At 36.1% G+C, this 14,374-nt stretch overlaps 2 protein-coding genes across 2 annotated transcripts; both read left to right on the top strand.

Moving 5' to 3' along the window:
• The first annotated feature begins 1,520 nt into the window (after positions 1–1,520).
• Positions 1,521–5,439, top strand: LOC147281408 (receptor-like protein 7). Its single transcript, XM_086249395.1, has one exon. It carries the CDS (start codon positions 1,793–1,795, stop codon positions 5,186–5,188), a length of 3,396 nt encoding a protein of 1,131 aa, XP_086105521.1. The 5' UTR covers positions 1,521–1,792; the 3' UTR covers positions 5,189–5,439.
• Positions 5,440–13,017: 7,578 nt separating this feature from the next.
• Positions 13,018–13,769, top strand: LOC147281407 (PEBP (phosphatidylethanolamine-binding protein) family protein). Its single transcript, XM_086249185.1, has 2 exons — positions 13,018–13,446; positions 13,554–13,769. Exons 1-2 carry the CDS (start codon positions 13,018–13,020, stop codon positions 13,626–13,628), a joined length of 504 nt encoding a protein of 167 aa, XP_086105311.1. The 3' UTR covers positions 13,629–13,769.
• The last annotated feature ends 605 nt before the right edge of the window (positions 13,770–14,374 follow it).

The raw sequence follows: 14,374 nt of genomic DNA, 5'->3' as shown, positions 1-14,374 counted from the left end.
TTAATTGTAAAACGTAAAACATACTTGTATACCAGTCAGCTACTAATAAACTGAGGTTCACAGTCCCTTGATTAAGCTTCAGAATTCAAACTCAACCAAACCAGCCATTAATAGCAACATCTCTACCTTAGCTTATGCTTAACTTAATTATTCAGGGAGGTATTAGCGATTTTAATTTTTTCTGAAGTATTTTTTTCAATCACATTTTTCTGTGGGGTTTTCCCGTTTCTTTTTTGAGATTGTGTTTTGGCTTTGTGGGATATGGATGCTGTTAGTCGTGCTGTTTTGTCAAACTATATGGATTTGATTGTATGACTTTACTCTTTTCCAAGGATCACCCTGAAATTAGTTTGAAAAATTTTCATGATTAGAAGAGACAACTAATTAAGTTGTCCATCTATTTCTCTGATATAAGGCTTCCCTGTCCATTTCCATGACTTCCAAGATGCCATTCTACTCAATGTTTTCACACCATACATAATTACATATTTAATCCTTCTTTTTGGTACTGAAATCAGCATTTCTCACTATGAGAGTGACCCATCCAAAATAAAAATGGTTTGACACGAAAAAACCCAATTTTAAATATAAAAATGGTGATGACATTTGTTAGTTGTTACATAACAACAAGGAATCAGGAAAGCTTATTACATATATATTAATTCAGGCCCTAAAATACTGTTTTAAACATGAAATGAATCCTAGTTATTTTTATAACCTAGCTAATTATTTAAACGATGATGAGGGGCTGTTTTACAACGACCACGCCTTACATGCAGCATATTTATATTAAGCAGAGAAGCTGACACAATACGATTAGAATGGTTAAATCCTTGGGGGACAACCGGACAACCACCGTATCTTGGTCAGAATTGAGGGCTGATTCTTCAAACCATTCTTTGGTTTTTCATGGGCTAGTGGAATTGACTTTCATGCTAGGTTTTTTTTTTTTTTTGTATTTTTTTTTTCTTAACAAGTTATAGTGTTATGCCGATGGATCGACCATTCGACCCCCTTTCTCGATCGAGCGGCATAGCAAGAAATCTATTATTACTATGAAAAGAAATAATATGTTGAAAGTTTGTGGATAGGAAAAATATCTGTCAGACACCTATAAAATAAAGAATTTGGCTTTATCTCCTTATCTTAACTATTCTTTACTTTTAATCTAAATGGTACCTTAGAAATTTAAGGGTTCTTCATTTTCTATAGGGTATAGTAGTAATGCTAAAAAACCCAATATAACCTTTCAATCTCTAGTAAATTATTTGGATTAAAAGTCAAGGATAGCCAAGATAAAGAGAGGATGTAGATCCATTATTAAAGCCTCATTTTCTTTAATTAAAGCCTCATTGTTATTTCCCCACTAGAATCCAAAAAGTCAATGAGCCAAAAGTCATGGATTTGAATATTCCAAGTTTGCAACTTGGTAGGAGCTGCTGTCAGACAGAAGCTGTAGTCATAGAAAGAAAGAATAAACAAAAGCCGCCCCTGACCCCAGGAACGCGTCCACATTATACAAACACACGGTTCTGAACTTCTGACCATCCCAATTTTCTCTCTCTGTTTCTTCATCCTTCTTCTTCTTCTTCTACTTCTACATCCCCATTCTACACTTTTGGTCTCCCTTCCGTGCTTACTCTGCTTGAATTTTGGTATACCACCACTAGAATCCAAGGGTCTCCAGGGGCCAAAGGGTCCTGTTCATGGGTTTTGTCCTTCCTGAAACCATTGTTAATATCATAGCCTGCTCTGTTCTCTGTTGTATAGGATTCACTTACCGGAGCTTTCAATGAGAATTCCTCTGTTTTCATGGCTGTTCTTAATGCCCATTTTCTATGTTTCACTCAGCCTCCATATATTTGTGGTCTCTAGCCAATGTCCCACTGATCAGCTATCTTTGTTGCTCCAATTGAAGAACAGCCTCCAATTTGAGGCTGCATCATCTACAAAACTTGTGAAGTGGAATAATGGCTCAGATTACTGTTTTTGGGAAGGTGTGTCCTGCAAAGAGGGTTGTGTTACCCATCTCGACTTAAGCAGCGAATCAATTTCCGGTGGACTTGAGAATTCTACCCTTTTCAGTCTGCAGTACATTGAGAACCTGAATTTGGCTTATAACAACTTCAAGTATGCTCAGATTCCATCCAAGTTCGGCGAGCTAAGCAGTTTGAGTAATTTGAATTTGTCAAATGCTGGCTTTGCGGGGCAGGTTCCAATTGAGATTTCGCATTTGATAAGGTTGGTAACTCTTGATTTATCCACCCTTTACTTTCCCTTAACTCCTTCACTGAAACTTGAGAATCCAAATTTGACATTGCTCATTGGCAACCTTTGGGAGCTTGTTGAACTTCATCTTGATGGTGTAAACATATCAACTCAGGGGACTGACTGGTGCCAGGCGATATCATCTTCACTGCCAAACTTGAAGGTGTTGAGCTTGTCCACTTGTAATCTTACAGGCCCTATTGATATTTCCTTGCTGAGCCTTCACTCACTCTCAGTTATTCGTATAGAGAACAATAATTTGTCTACTCCAGTGCCAGAATTCTTCTCAAAGTTCACAAATTTGACTTCCTTGCGCCTCATGAATTCTGGGTTATATGGTACTTTACCGAAGAAGATCTTCCAGGTACCTACCCTACAGACTATTGACCTATCGGGTAATCCACAGCTTCAGGGTTCCTTACCAGAATTTCCAAAGAATGGATCTCTTCGGTCCGTGGTCCTAAGCAGGACAAATTTATCAGGGTTATTGCCAGACTCTATTGGAGACCTCAAAATGCTATCCAAATTGGATGTTTCGTATTGCAATTTCACTGGACAAATCCCAAAGTCAATGGCAAACCTTACAGAATTGGTTTATGTGGACATGTCACTGAACAAATTTAATGGTTCAGTTCCATTGTTCAGTATGGCCAAGAATGTGACTGAAATAAATCTCTCTCACAATGGTCTAACAGGTGAGATTTATTTCACTCACTGGGAAAACCTTACGAATCTGGTGAGTCTGGACTTGCGTTACAATCAGCTCAATGGAAGTATTCCGTTGTCTCTATTTTCTCTTCCCTGGCTGAAGAAACTACTACTCTCCAACAACCAGTTCTCTGGTCAATTCCATGAATTTTCTAATGTATCTTCGTACTTACTGGATACCCTTGATTTGAGCTGCAACAAGTTGGAAGGGTCAGTTCCCTTGTCAATCTTTAATTTCGGAAAGCTTAAGATCCTTTCGCTTTCTTCAAACAACCTCAATGGCTCTTTCCCTCTTAATGGTCTTCAGCAGTTGAGAAATCTTTCAAATCTTGATCTTTCTTACAATAGCTTGTTGATTAGTTATAATGATACCAATTCCTCACATTCTTCGTTTCCTCAAATTACAACATTGAAATTAGCTTCAGGCAAGTTGAGAATGTTCCCTAATTTCTTGAGAACTCAATCCAAATTAAGCAATTTGGACCTTTCACAAAACGAGATTCATGGTGAGATACCCAACTGGATTTGGAGGCTCAGTAATCTTGTTCAACTAAATCTTTCTTGCAACTACCTGGTAACTCTAGAAGGTCCTTTCCTCAATCTTACTCGTACTCTGTCTGTGCTTGACCTTCATTCCAACCAGCTTCAGGGACAAATCCCAATTTTTCCACCATCTGCCACTTATCTGGATTACTCAAGAAATAATTTCAGCTCTAGCATACCGACTGACATTGGTGGTTTCCTTATTTACACTATGTTCTTCTCTCTTTCAAGTAATAACTTGCACGGGATCATTCCAGGATCAATATGCAATGTGTCATATCTTCAGGTTCTTGACCTTTCCAATAATTCTCTTAATGGTTCGATTCCCCAGTGCTTGACTGCAATGAGCGGGACTCTTGTAGTACTTAATTTAGAGGGAAACAATCTTGTTGGCACTATTCCTGATAGATTTCCTGGGCATTGTAGTTTGAAAACTTTAGACCTCAATGGAAACAAGATAGAAGGTAAGTTTCCAAAATCTCTATCCAATTGCACAATGTTAGAGGTTTTAAACCTCGGAAAGAATCAGATAAAAGACACATTTCCTTGCTTGTTGAAGAACATATCCACCTTGCGTGTCCTTGTTTTGCGATCCAACAATTTTTATGGACTCCTTGGATGTCCCAAGACCAATGGCACCTGGTCAATGCTTCAAATTGTTGACATAGCACAGAACAATTTTAGTGGTGAAATACCCGGAAGATGTTTGACAACCTGGCGGGCAATGATGGGTGACGAAGATTATGCCCAGTCAGAGCTCAATCATCTTCGATTCAAGGTCCTACAATTCAGTGAGGTATATTATCAGGATGCTATAACAGTTACGAACAAAGGTTTGGAGATGGAGTTGGTAAAGATTTTAACTGTCTTCACCTCTATAGACATCTCGGGGAACAAGTTCAGTGGACCAATACCTGAACAATTGGCAGAGCTCAAATCACTCTATGTCCTCAACATGTCCAACAATGCTCTCACAGGTGCAATCCCATCATCATTAGGAAACTTGCGAGAACTTGAGTCCTTGGACCTCTCGAAAAACGACTTGAGTGGGGAAATTCCACCACAACTTGCACAACTGACTTTCCTTTCTGTCCTGGATGTCTCATACAATCAACTGGCCGGGAAGATTCCAACTGGCACTCAGCTTCAATCATTTTCAGCAGCTTCTTTCGAAGGGAATAGAGGATTATGTGGGCCACCTCTTGAGCTAAAATGCCCTAATGCCAGCAACACAGCAGATGCTGCAGACAAAGCATCGGGAAATGGGTTTGATTGGCAGTCCATATATACTGGAGTGGGGTTTGGAGTGGGAGCAGGAGTCATTGTTATTCTCTTAATCTTGTGGGAGGAAGGGAAAAATTGGTTGGACGACAGCATTGACAAAATTCTTCTGGTAATTCTTCCAATGATGGGATTTACATACAAAACTCGTGACGAATGGGATGATGATGCGGAAGAAGATTCTGAAGAAGAGAGCACTTATTTCACAGAAGACTACGACGAGAATGAGAATGAATCAGCAGACAAAGGATTCCGAGGTACATATTGTGTGTTTTGTTCAAAACTTGATATGAATAGGAAGAGGGCCATCCATGACCCAAATTGTACATGCCGTTTCTCACCACCAATTTCATCTTCTTCTTCCTCTTCGTACTCATTTTCTTCATAGACACTATCACACAATTTTTTGTTTTTGTTTTTAATGTTCTTTCTTTCTTTCACATTTAGTTTTTACGTCATTGGTTTACACATTCATAATTACCAACCCAAAGTGGTGGTGACAAGAACAAAGCCTGTATATATAATGTTGTAGTTTGCATGGTCTACAGACAATGTCCCTGTCTACCTAAAGGAACTGAGTTTCTCTGTTTTGGTGTTGTACGTGAAACAAGCATAGCAGAATTATGCTGATGATGTTCAGTCAGGAATTTCATCAAACAAGTGGAGAGAGTATTTGAACTACTATACAAATAGAAGGGCCTAAAATTGTGGCAAAGAAAGAAAAAAAAGGAGATATATTTTTTATTTTGTCATAGCATAACAAGAAGAAGATGTGTCTAAAAGTTGTAAATTGTAGGGGTCATACCTGGGCACAAGTATGCCATTAATGCTCTCTCCCTTCTTTGCGAAATGTGATGTGCTCCACACGATCACCACAGCATCCCAAGGTTGAAATTGGTTGCCAACAATTGGGATTCAACTGTTTATGCGCATTACATTCCCGGCGATTCCAGCCAGTGCTCTAATTATGTCGAAACGTTACGGGCTTTGAAACCAAGTAAATGGGCCAAATCTGGGCTCATTCGTGCCCAGAAGGTCCACAAATAATGATGCGTCCTAGCCTTGTAGCCCAATGGGCCGTTGGGAGCATTGTGATAAAGCCGATTTCTAATCACTTCCTTCCTCCAGAGGTTTATATTGTGAGAGTTCCTATTTTCAGCTCTTACTTCTCTGAACCAATAATAAAAAATTGTCATGGAATGTTTAGGAAATTTTTTTATTTATTTTTTAGATTACACTTAAGTCATCAAAATAGATTTCAGAATAATTTATGTACTAGACATGATATAACTGTTAATTATAAAATCGATTCTGATAAATTTTTTCTTAATTAGTAATAGGCTATCTAAAGTAATGATCATAGCATTGTTAATAATACAAGATATTTATGTTTGATGTCTCAAAGAAAAATTCAATTAAAAATACATTCAGAGTTTTAAAATTTTTTTTTTTTTTGTTAATATTCTATATATCCATCTCATGGCCAAAAAAATTTATATATTCTATATATCCATCTCTTTCATACTCTAATTTTCATTTAAACATACATATTATTTCTAAGAAATTATTTACGGTAATATTACGTACATGTCGTACTGAATTAGGTACAAAGTTTATAATTATAATTTGTATACTATCATTAATATCTAAACATAAAATTTTTAATTTTATTGTCTAGTAATATTTCTCTCTCTAATGTTAAAAAAAATTTAAAATTAAATTCTACTATCCCATATAAAAACAATATTGTACTTATATAATAATTTTAACAGATTCATAATACCGTATGAGCGTATCATCTAATTGTGTCATCGGTGACACGCTACTTTTTGGTAAATGGTTGCGGCCGGCCCTTTTGATACAAACAAAGACACACAGTTAACAAACTCCCATTTAAGAGTTGAGGAGACTAAAGAAAGTCTATATACCCACGGAGACGTTTATATTTGGCAATATATGTCTACTCGATCAGCCTAAAAACCAGAGGATATACAAGCGCTTTGAGGATCATTCGAGGTTTCATGAACACAGCAAAAGTTCTAATTGCGAATCTAATCATCAATCAGTCAAGACAGCTTCAGTAATCAGTACAGGAAACATCCATCTTTTCCATTTTTAGAGCAACAAAGAGAACTTAATTGTTACAACATTAATTTAATTTGTTATCAATTATACACCACTACTCCACCATCAAATCACAGCTAACCCAGGACCTCACTAATTAATACATAAGTAGAGAGAGAGAGAGAGAGAGAGAGATCACAAAGCTAGCTAGCTATAATATTTCATATAAGCTTCGATATTATTCATGGGCATGGTTTCTTGACCTTGGAAGCAATTATAAGAATCTGGGTATGGAACTGCCATTGACGACGATGATGGTTGAACGTGAACTGCAGCACTATAATTAGTACTGAAATTGTTGTTGTTGTTGTAGTACTGTGCGTATTGATCAGCAGAAGCAGAAACAGTAGCAAAACCAGAACCAGTTGCAGCTGCAGCAGGAAGCACTGGATTATTATTATCAAGGCACACATATGGTGACGGTGGTGACAAGGATGATGAAGGTGATGGGATGATAACGTCATCGTCGGCATTCAAGTTGATCATGGTCTGGTGAAGCCATATCTGGGTCTTGAGGAACTTGACGTAGTGAATGGCCTCCTCGAGCATGGACACGGTGTCCATCTTGGTCCCGCCGGGGACCAAGCTCTGCAGGATCTTGAACCGGTTGCTAATCCGGTGCCGCCTCTCCCGAGCCGCCACGCTCTGTGGGTCCGTCGACAGCTTCACTCCTCCTCCTTTGCCTTTCTTCACGGACGTCTTCTTCTCTTTACCGCCGCCGTTGATGTTAATCTTCGTCGCTGAAGATGAGCCGTCTGATGAGCTAGTGTAGTAGCAATTAGTACCGGGACAATAGTCCATTTTGACAAACACAACAAGAGCAAGCCTAGCTAGCTAAAGCTAAAACTGGTTACTCTAGGACTGGGTAATTGCTTGTGGTTTTGGTTTTGGTTTTTGTTTTCGGTTTTGGGTTTGGGAGGACATGTTATATAGGGGTGAGGAAAATGGTGGAATGTGGTTCATTTGATTTGATCATTTGGATGATGAATGAAGGAGATGTCGTCATGTGAGTCAGCCAATCTTTGGCGCAGGATTCGGGTGTCTACCCTACGACCCTAGCCCAGCCATGAGGCCCTGCAGTACTCTCTTTAGCCTACGCAAAGGTTTCCTATGCTTTATGTTCTTTTTCTTTTAATCATAATCAATGTCACCTCACAAATATTCATGAAAACTATTTTCAATTTATGTATTTTGTTTCTGTATACACGAAATATTATTTTGTATAATCATGATATCACGGGTATCAAAATATATGTTATAATATAAATGTTTATGTTTTAGAATATAATATTAATAATGTTCATCAATATATATTATAATACATTAAATTTGTTACACTAAATATCAATTAGTGTTATATACAAAATAATTTCTTATAAATGGTACAGAATTACATCTGATGCTATGTACCTTAGTACTGAAAACAGTAAAACAGTCAAAATTTATAGGTAAGTTGTTTAGTCCTACTACACACTTTTGCGGACCCATATACACCACCAGACTAGTCATATTCGTACTGATATTCCCCCAAATTTAGTCATATTACGTAGCACCAAACGTATATAAAATTTTTTTAAAACCTTCAACATTAACATGGGTGTTCTAATTTCTTATATACTAATCGATCACTCTTCACCTTTTTAATGTGAAATACATCAATATTATGATAGAGCCACTTTTTTCCCAACATTTCACAAACCCTGAAATTTATAATACATTGATACTCATTTGTCCGATCTTCCTCAAATGCATGAGCTGACCCATTAGGGACCCCCCTAAAACAAAGCAATAGTGCCCCTTAACCAGTCGGCAAGGGAGAGAGAGAGTGAGAGAGAGAAAAAAAGAAAGAAGGGTGTTTTGTTGTTGGGTTGGAGACTTGGAGCCAAAATGGCTTTTCAAGGCTGGTCAGGGATGAAGGGAAAGACTAAAGAGAGAGGGGGTAGGGGTCCTTTACTCTTTATTTTTTTCGGAAATTTAAGTGGGGATGTATGAATCTATGATAGATTGATAGTTGCAGGTGTGTCTAAAACCGAGGACCAAATCGTTGCCGGGCTTTTAAATTGTACGGTTATGCTTTTTATAGTTTTTATCCTTAGGTTATACACTGTTTGGTGAAAGAGAATTACTATTCATGTCCCCTCAATTACACCCTCTTTAGCAAGAAAAAGAAAAGGGCTTAAGATCTTATCATCACATCAGCTCTTCTTTTCAAGAGAGATCGAATTTTTTTGCAAACTTGCTTCAACTAGTCCTAGATTCAAGCCAGATCCCCCCCAAAAGAGCTCCATTCGAATATTATTTGACCCAATTCCCCATATTTATAATATAGAATCTGAGATCAAAGGTTTGTTTTAGTATATGGACACTGCATGCCCATGCACATTTAATTCAAAATTTTCTATATCGTATATTCGTATTTAGCATTTGGCACATAGAAATCATTTGGGAGATTGTATTTGTATATTGTTCATGTATGATTTACTGTAGAAGCCCCTTATGGAATTGCCTTTTTTGAGGCAAACAAATATTCATTACTAAAAAATATAAGATAAAGCTATAATGATTATTAACAATACAATTCATTAACTAAGACGAATATTCTTGTAACAAAATTATATACTACGTTCTCTTAACATAAATGAGAAACCACATTACACCTTTTTGAAAATTATTATCTAAAACCCCTACAAGAGTTACCTAACGGCATCAACAAGAACTTCCTCTAACATCAAAGTGTCCTTTTTTTCACCAAAAAAAAAGGGTCCTCCTCTTTGTTATTGTATAATCCATTATGAAAATTTTAGAACAGTTCATTTTGATGTAGTTAATTTATTTGATTCCAAAGTGTTTGGACGCCTAATCCCTTATGTCGTAGTGTAAAGAACGGTACTAAGTACAATCTTTCACGTACATATACTTATCTAGTATTAATGAACTTAAAAAATAAAAAATAATAGTAAAATACTATCATAATCCTCTCCCATTCCATGGGGACATAGAAATACATATTGATGGATGTTTATTTGTTTACAAATTACAAGCTCCGTTTAAGATTCATTTTTGCATTCAATGCAAAGGATTAACTGGGACTTTCCCTAAAGACAAAAACAAATAAAAAGCAAATGAAATAAAAATTAGAGAAAGCAAACGGGGTGGGTGGGGATGGGCGACCCTAGCAGAAGCTGCAGATCACATGAGGCTCCGGTTTAATTTGACAATGGGGTGGGTACATGCCTGGGTGGAACCCTAATTATTCTTACTTGTGCAACTCAAAATTACCTGCTTTATCTGTCTTTGTGTCAACCACGTACACATCAGTCACAAACTTCTGCTGTACCATATATTATTTGACGTAAAATTCTTCTTTTAGGCATAAACTTAAGTATTTGTACACCTTCTCTTCTGACATTATTAGATTCATTTATTTCATCGAAAAAAATTAATATTAGATTCATTTATCTTTCTTTTTCACATCATTTGATTCATTTATCTCAAATACGATCAATAACTCAGGTATATGAGAGTTATTAATTACTCTTCTTTTATCAGTAAACCCGTGGCTCGAGCCAATAACATAAATTAACATATGCCAAACATTTGTATATAGTACACTCGTATATGTTGTAAGTACATAGAAAATATATGACTAGAGCTATTATTGTTACACTCATCAAATGAGTGTTTTGTTAAGAGAAAATCTCTTATTAAAGATGTAAGACTTTGTATAATAGTTTTGAAAAGTATTGAGCTACTCCTCCTATCTTTAATTTATTTTAAAATTAATGCATAAATTCCGTCATATTTGTTTTGAGAGTGTAAAATTCACTTATTATGCTTGCATTATATGCATTATTAACAAATTGGTATGCCTAGCTATGCATGTTATACAAATATATTTGATAATGAAAAATTTATATCATAATAATTAAAAAATAAACTCATTGACATTCGATAATTGATAGAGATTAAAAATCATCTACATGACATATGATAACTGCATTGTAATATTTTACTTATAAAATTGCAAAAGACCAAAAACTCAGGATTGATTAGTACTCCACAGTGCTGCGACAAAGAAGGTAACCTGCGGAAACATGATATTAATTAAGAGGTGATCGATCTAATACTTTAGTGTTGGGGAAGAAGTTACTGTTACAAGGCCGGCATGAATGGTTTTTAGCTTTTTAAGGTGAATACAGGGCAGGTACAGCTGGGGTTACTACTGTTCTGTTGTTGTTGTTGCAGTTTTTGAGTAATAGAAACGTTACCAAACATCTACTGTACTAGGCTGTAGGCTGGCTGTAGCTACCTTTTGCACTTAGCTCTCCTTCCTCATCAGTCATCATCAAACCTTCTCCACCTTCCACTTCTCTTTCTGCATTTAATGGCAAGTTGACTTATGCATCATGCCTTATGCTTACTTACTTCCTTTTTGGCAACCCATCCGAAAAAGATTAAAAGAGAAGAGGATTTAAGAAAAGAGCGCAGGCTGCGCGTGCAAGTAGCAGAATCCCATACTTGGACATTGCACTGCATTTTAAACTCCAAGTACACAACATCTTCTTTTTCTTGACTAATCGAAATTTATATATAAACACGTGATAATAACCTATTTAAAGTACTTTTTAAGACTTTTATTTTTACAAAAAATACATTTATAAACATGAAACATATCAATATATATGAACACGAGAAAAATGAATCCAATTACTCATTTTTCAAAAACTTATTTCTGCTGATATCATTCTTTATGTGAGAGCAAATGCCTAGTTAATTTCATTTTACAATCTAAATTACTCTGTGATATCAAAGTTCACTTTTTTAAATAAAAGAGAACACGTACATTCAACTTTCATTTTTTACGTACATGAATACTCCTTACAACGCATACGTAAAGCCCCGTCCGTGAACGTGAGAATGGAGACATATCATAACAGGGACTGTCGATAAGTAGTACTCTATCCCTGCCCTCTTCACTTCAAGAAGTCACCAGCATATGCATAATACGGCACGTGGTACGTTGGTTCCAAATTCAACAGTAGTTCTGTAGTTGTAAGACGACACGTGCCAGTCTGATGCCCCAACTTTTTCTTTTCTTTGAGTGCATGCCCAAAATTGTCCAACACCCTATAGAGACCATGATAAGATGGTACGCTGCGTTTGATGCACCATACTATAATAGACCACTCAAAATAAGCTTTTGTCAGTATACACACTCACCCCTAATCATTTTTTTTTTCTTCTTTAAGCTATTGTATAATGTACTTATGTACTCATATGGTCGTCTAATCCAATCACGTACAAAATCAGGAACTTTCTTTTTTTCTTTTTGAAAAATGACAAAAGAATTGCATTCATTGTTACGGGCCTTGGTCAGGAAGATAGGGCTACAAATCATTAAATTGGCTCAAACTACGATTGGTGTTTGATTCGATTTTGACTCATTCGAGCTTGATTTGTAAAGAAAACGAGTTGAACTCGAATAAAATATTAAATTTATTAGAAAAACGAGATAAGTGTGAGCTTAATTAAGTTTATCTTTTATTTCTGTCTTTATTATTTGTCATTTAGTAGATTCAAATATAAGTTCAAACAATGGAATTAAATTTTGAAATTTTTTATTTTTTTGTAGGTTTCAAAATATTATCGAATCGAAATCGTTGAAAATTGTTAAAAATTTCAATTATTTTAGTCTAAATTTCTAATGCAATCAAAATTTTTTTCATATTTTTAAATTCTTAAAATTTAAAATTTAATTCTTTAATTCAAATTCGTTTAAAAATTAGTCGAGTTTGAGCTTTAAAAAAAAGCATACGAGCCAAACTTGAACTCGATAGATATTATCTTTGCATTTCACTTGGCTGAGCTCATTTACACTCCTATTGAAAGAGTCCAGCATGTTCCACGTATCATGACACGTGTCAAAACCCAATACTCCTTGCACCTTGTATTACGAACACGAAGGTTGTTCTTCCACTTACGTGTCGATCTCTAGCTCATATCTGCAACCAAAAGGACCAGGCCCATATAAATAATCTTGGGCCTCAGCAATGAATAAGCAGACGCTCCTATTGAACAAGAAGAGCTATAGCTATGGCGGCGAGCGATGAATTCAGATTGATTTCACCAACAATAGACCAGGAAGGAAGACTCCCCAGAAAGTACACCCAAGAAGGTCAGGGGGCGAAGAAGAACATATCTCCACCGTTGGAATGGTACAACCTGCCGCAGGGGACCAAGACCCTGGCCCTTGTGGTGCAGGACGTGGATGCTCCGGACCCGGAGGGCCCACTGGTGCCGTGGATCCACTGGGTCCTGGTCAACATTCCGGCGACTCTGAAGGGCCTCCCGGAGGGCTTTTCTGGAAAAGAAGGGGAGTTGGGTGGTGAGTACGAGGGGACCCAAGAAGGTTACAATGACTGGAAGGTCCCTGGGTGGCGTGGGCCCAAGTTGCCTTCGCATGGTCATAGGTTCGAGTTTAAGCTCTATGCTTTGGATGATGAACTGCACCTTGGTAGGAAGGTATGTATTAATTTATACGTGCATGCGCATGTAATTAATTGGAATTAACATTTATAAAATGTATATCTTATCTTATTAATTGTTAATTTTTGGGTGGGTTATTGCAGGTGACGAGAGATAAGGTGTTGGAGGCAATTGAAGGGCATGTGTTGGGAGAAGCAGTCTTGATGGCCATTTTCTGATGTCTATACGTACTATTAGTTGTTTATGTACTCTACTAGTCTTTGACATCAGTGGACATCTTGTAATTTCACATGTAATTCGTTGTTTGTTTCTTGAGTAAAAATAACACTACGATCTGTATAATTATTGCACAATTTAACCCCGAGAAAGTAAATAAATAAAGTGTTTATATATATATATACAAGAATACTCTAAAATTAACTAGTTAGTAAGTTAATACAAAACTAACCATCATGTTGGGCCCACTGCACAATGTAATTTCAAAATCCAAACCGTTTATTTTTTAGGTCATGCTTCAAAGATCATTCATGTAAAAAATCTTCAAAATCTATATATATATATATATGTATATATTAGAATTGATATATATACACGCATGCTTATTTAAGGGACTTAAGATAAAAAAGTATAAATTATTAATTTCACAATTGTGTTAAATGTAAATATTAAACATGTTATTTTCATTTGTTGCTCATGTTAAATTCTTAGCCAAGTTCTATAATAAATTTAATTGGCTGTTTACCTTGTTCTCATTACAAAATGTTGTAGATATATATAACCAATTCATACAGCATTTTGAAAATCAGATTCTTTCGTGTAAGATACTCTAATTAATTGTAACATAATGTTTTGGACAAACTACTACAATGTTTTACTAAACAAGGGTTCCAAAACCTTAAGATGTAATGAGCCAACAAAATTTATTATGTTTGTACCATTTTAATATTATAGTTCTTCATTTCAT

This window comes from Dryas octopetala, chromosome 6 (assembly GCF_963921425.1).
Source record: "Dryas octopetala chromosome 6, drDryOcto1.1, whole genome shotgun sequence".
NCBI classification, from domain to species: Eukaryota; Viridiplantae; Streptophyta; class Magnoliopsida; order Rosales; family Rosaceae; genus Dryas; species Dryas octopetala.
Note: the sequence above shows the minus strand (reverse complement) of the source record. Positions and strands in the feature narration are given on the sequence as shown.

Coding starts and splice junctions, on each gene's coding strand:
- LOC147281408 (XM_086249395.1), top strand. CDS start 1,793: ATGAGAATTCCTCTGTTTTCATGGCTGTTCTTAATGCCCATTTTCTAT.
- LOC147281407 (XM_086249185.1), top strand. CDS start 13,018: ATGGCGGCGAGCGATGAATTCAGATTGATTTCACCAACAATAGACCAG. Junction 13,447..13,553: donor AACTGCACCTTGGTAGGAAG/GTATGTATTAAT, acceptor GGGTTATTGCAG/GTGACGAGAGATAAGGTGTT.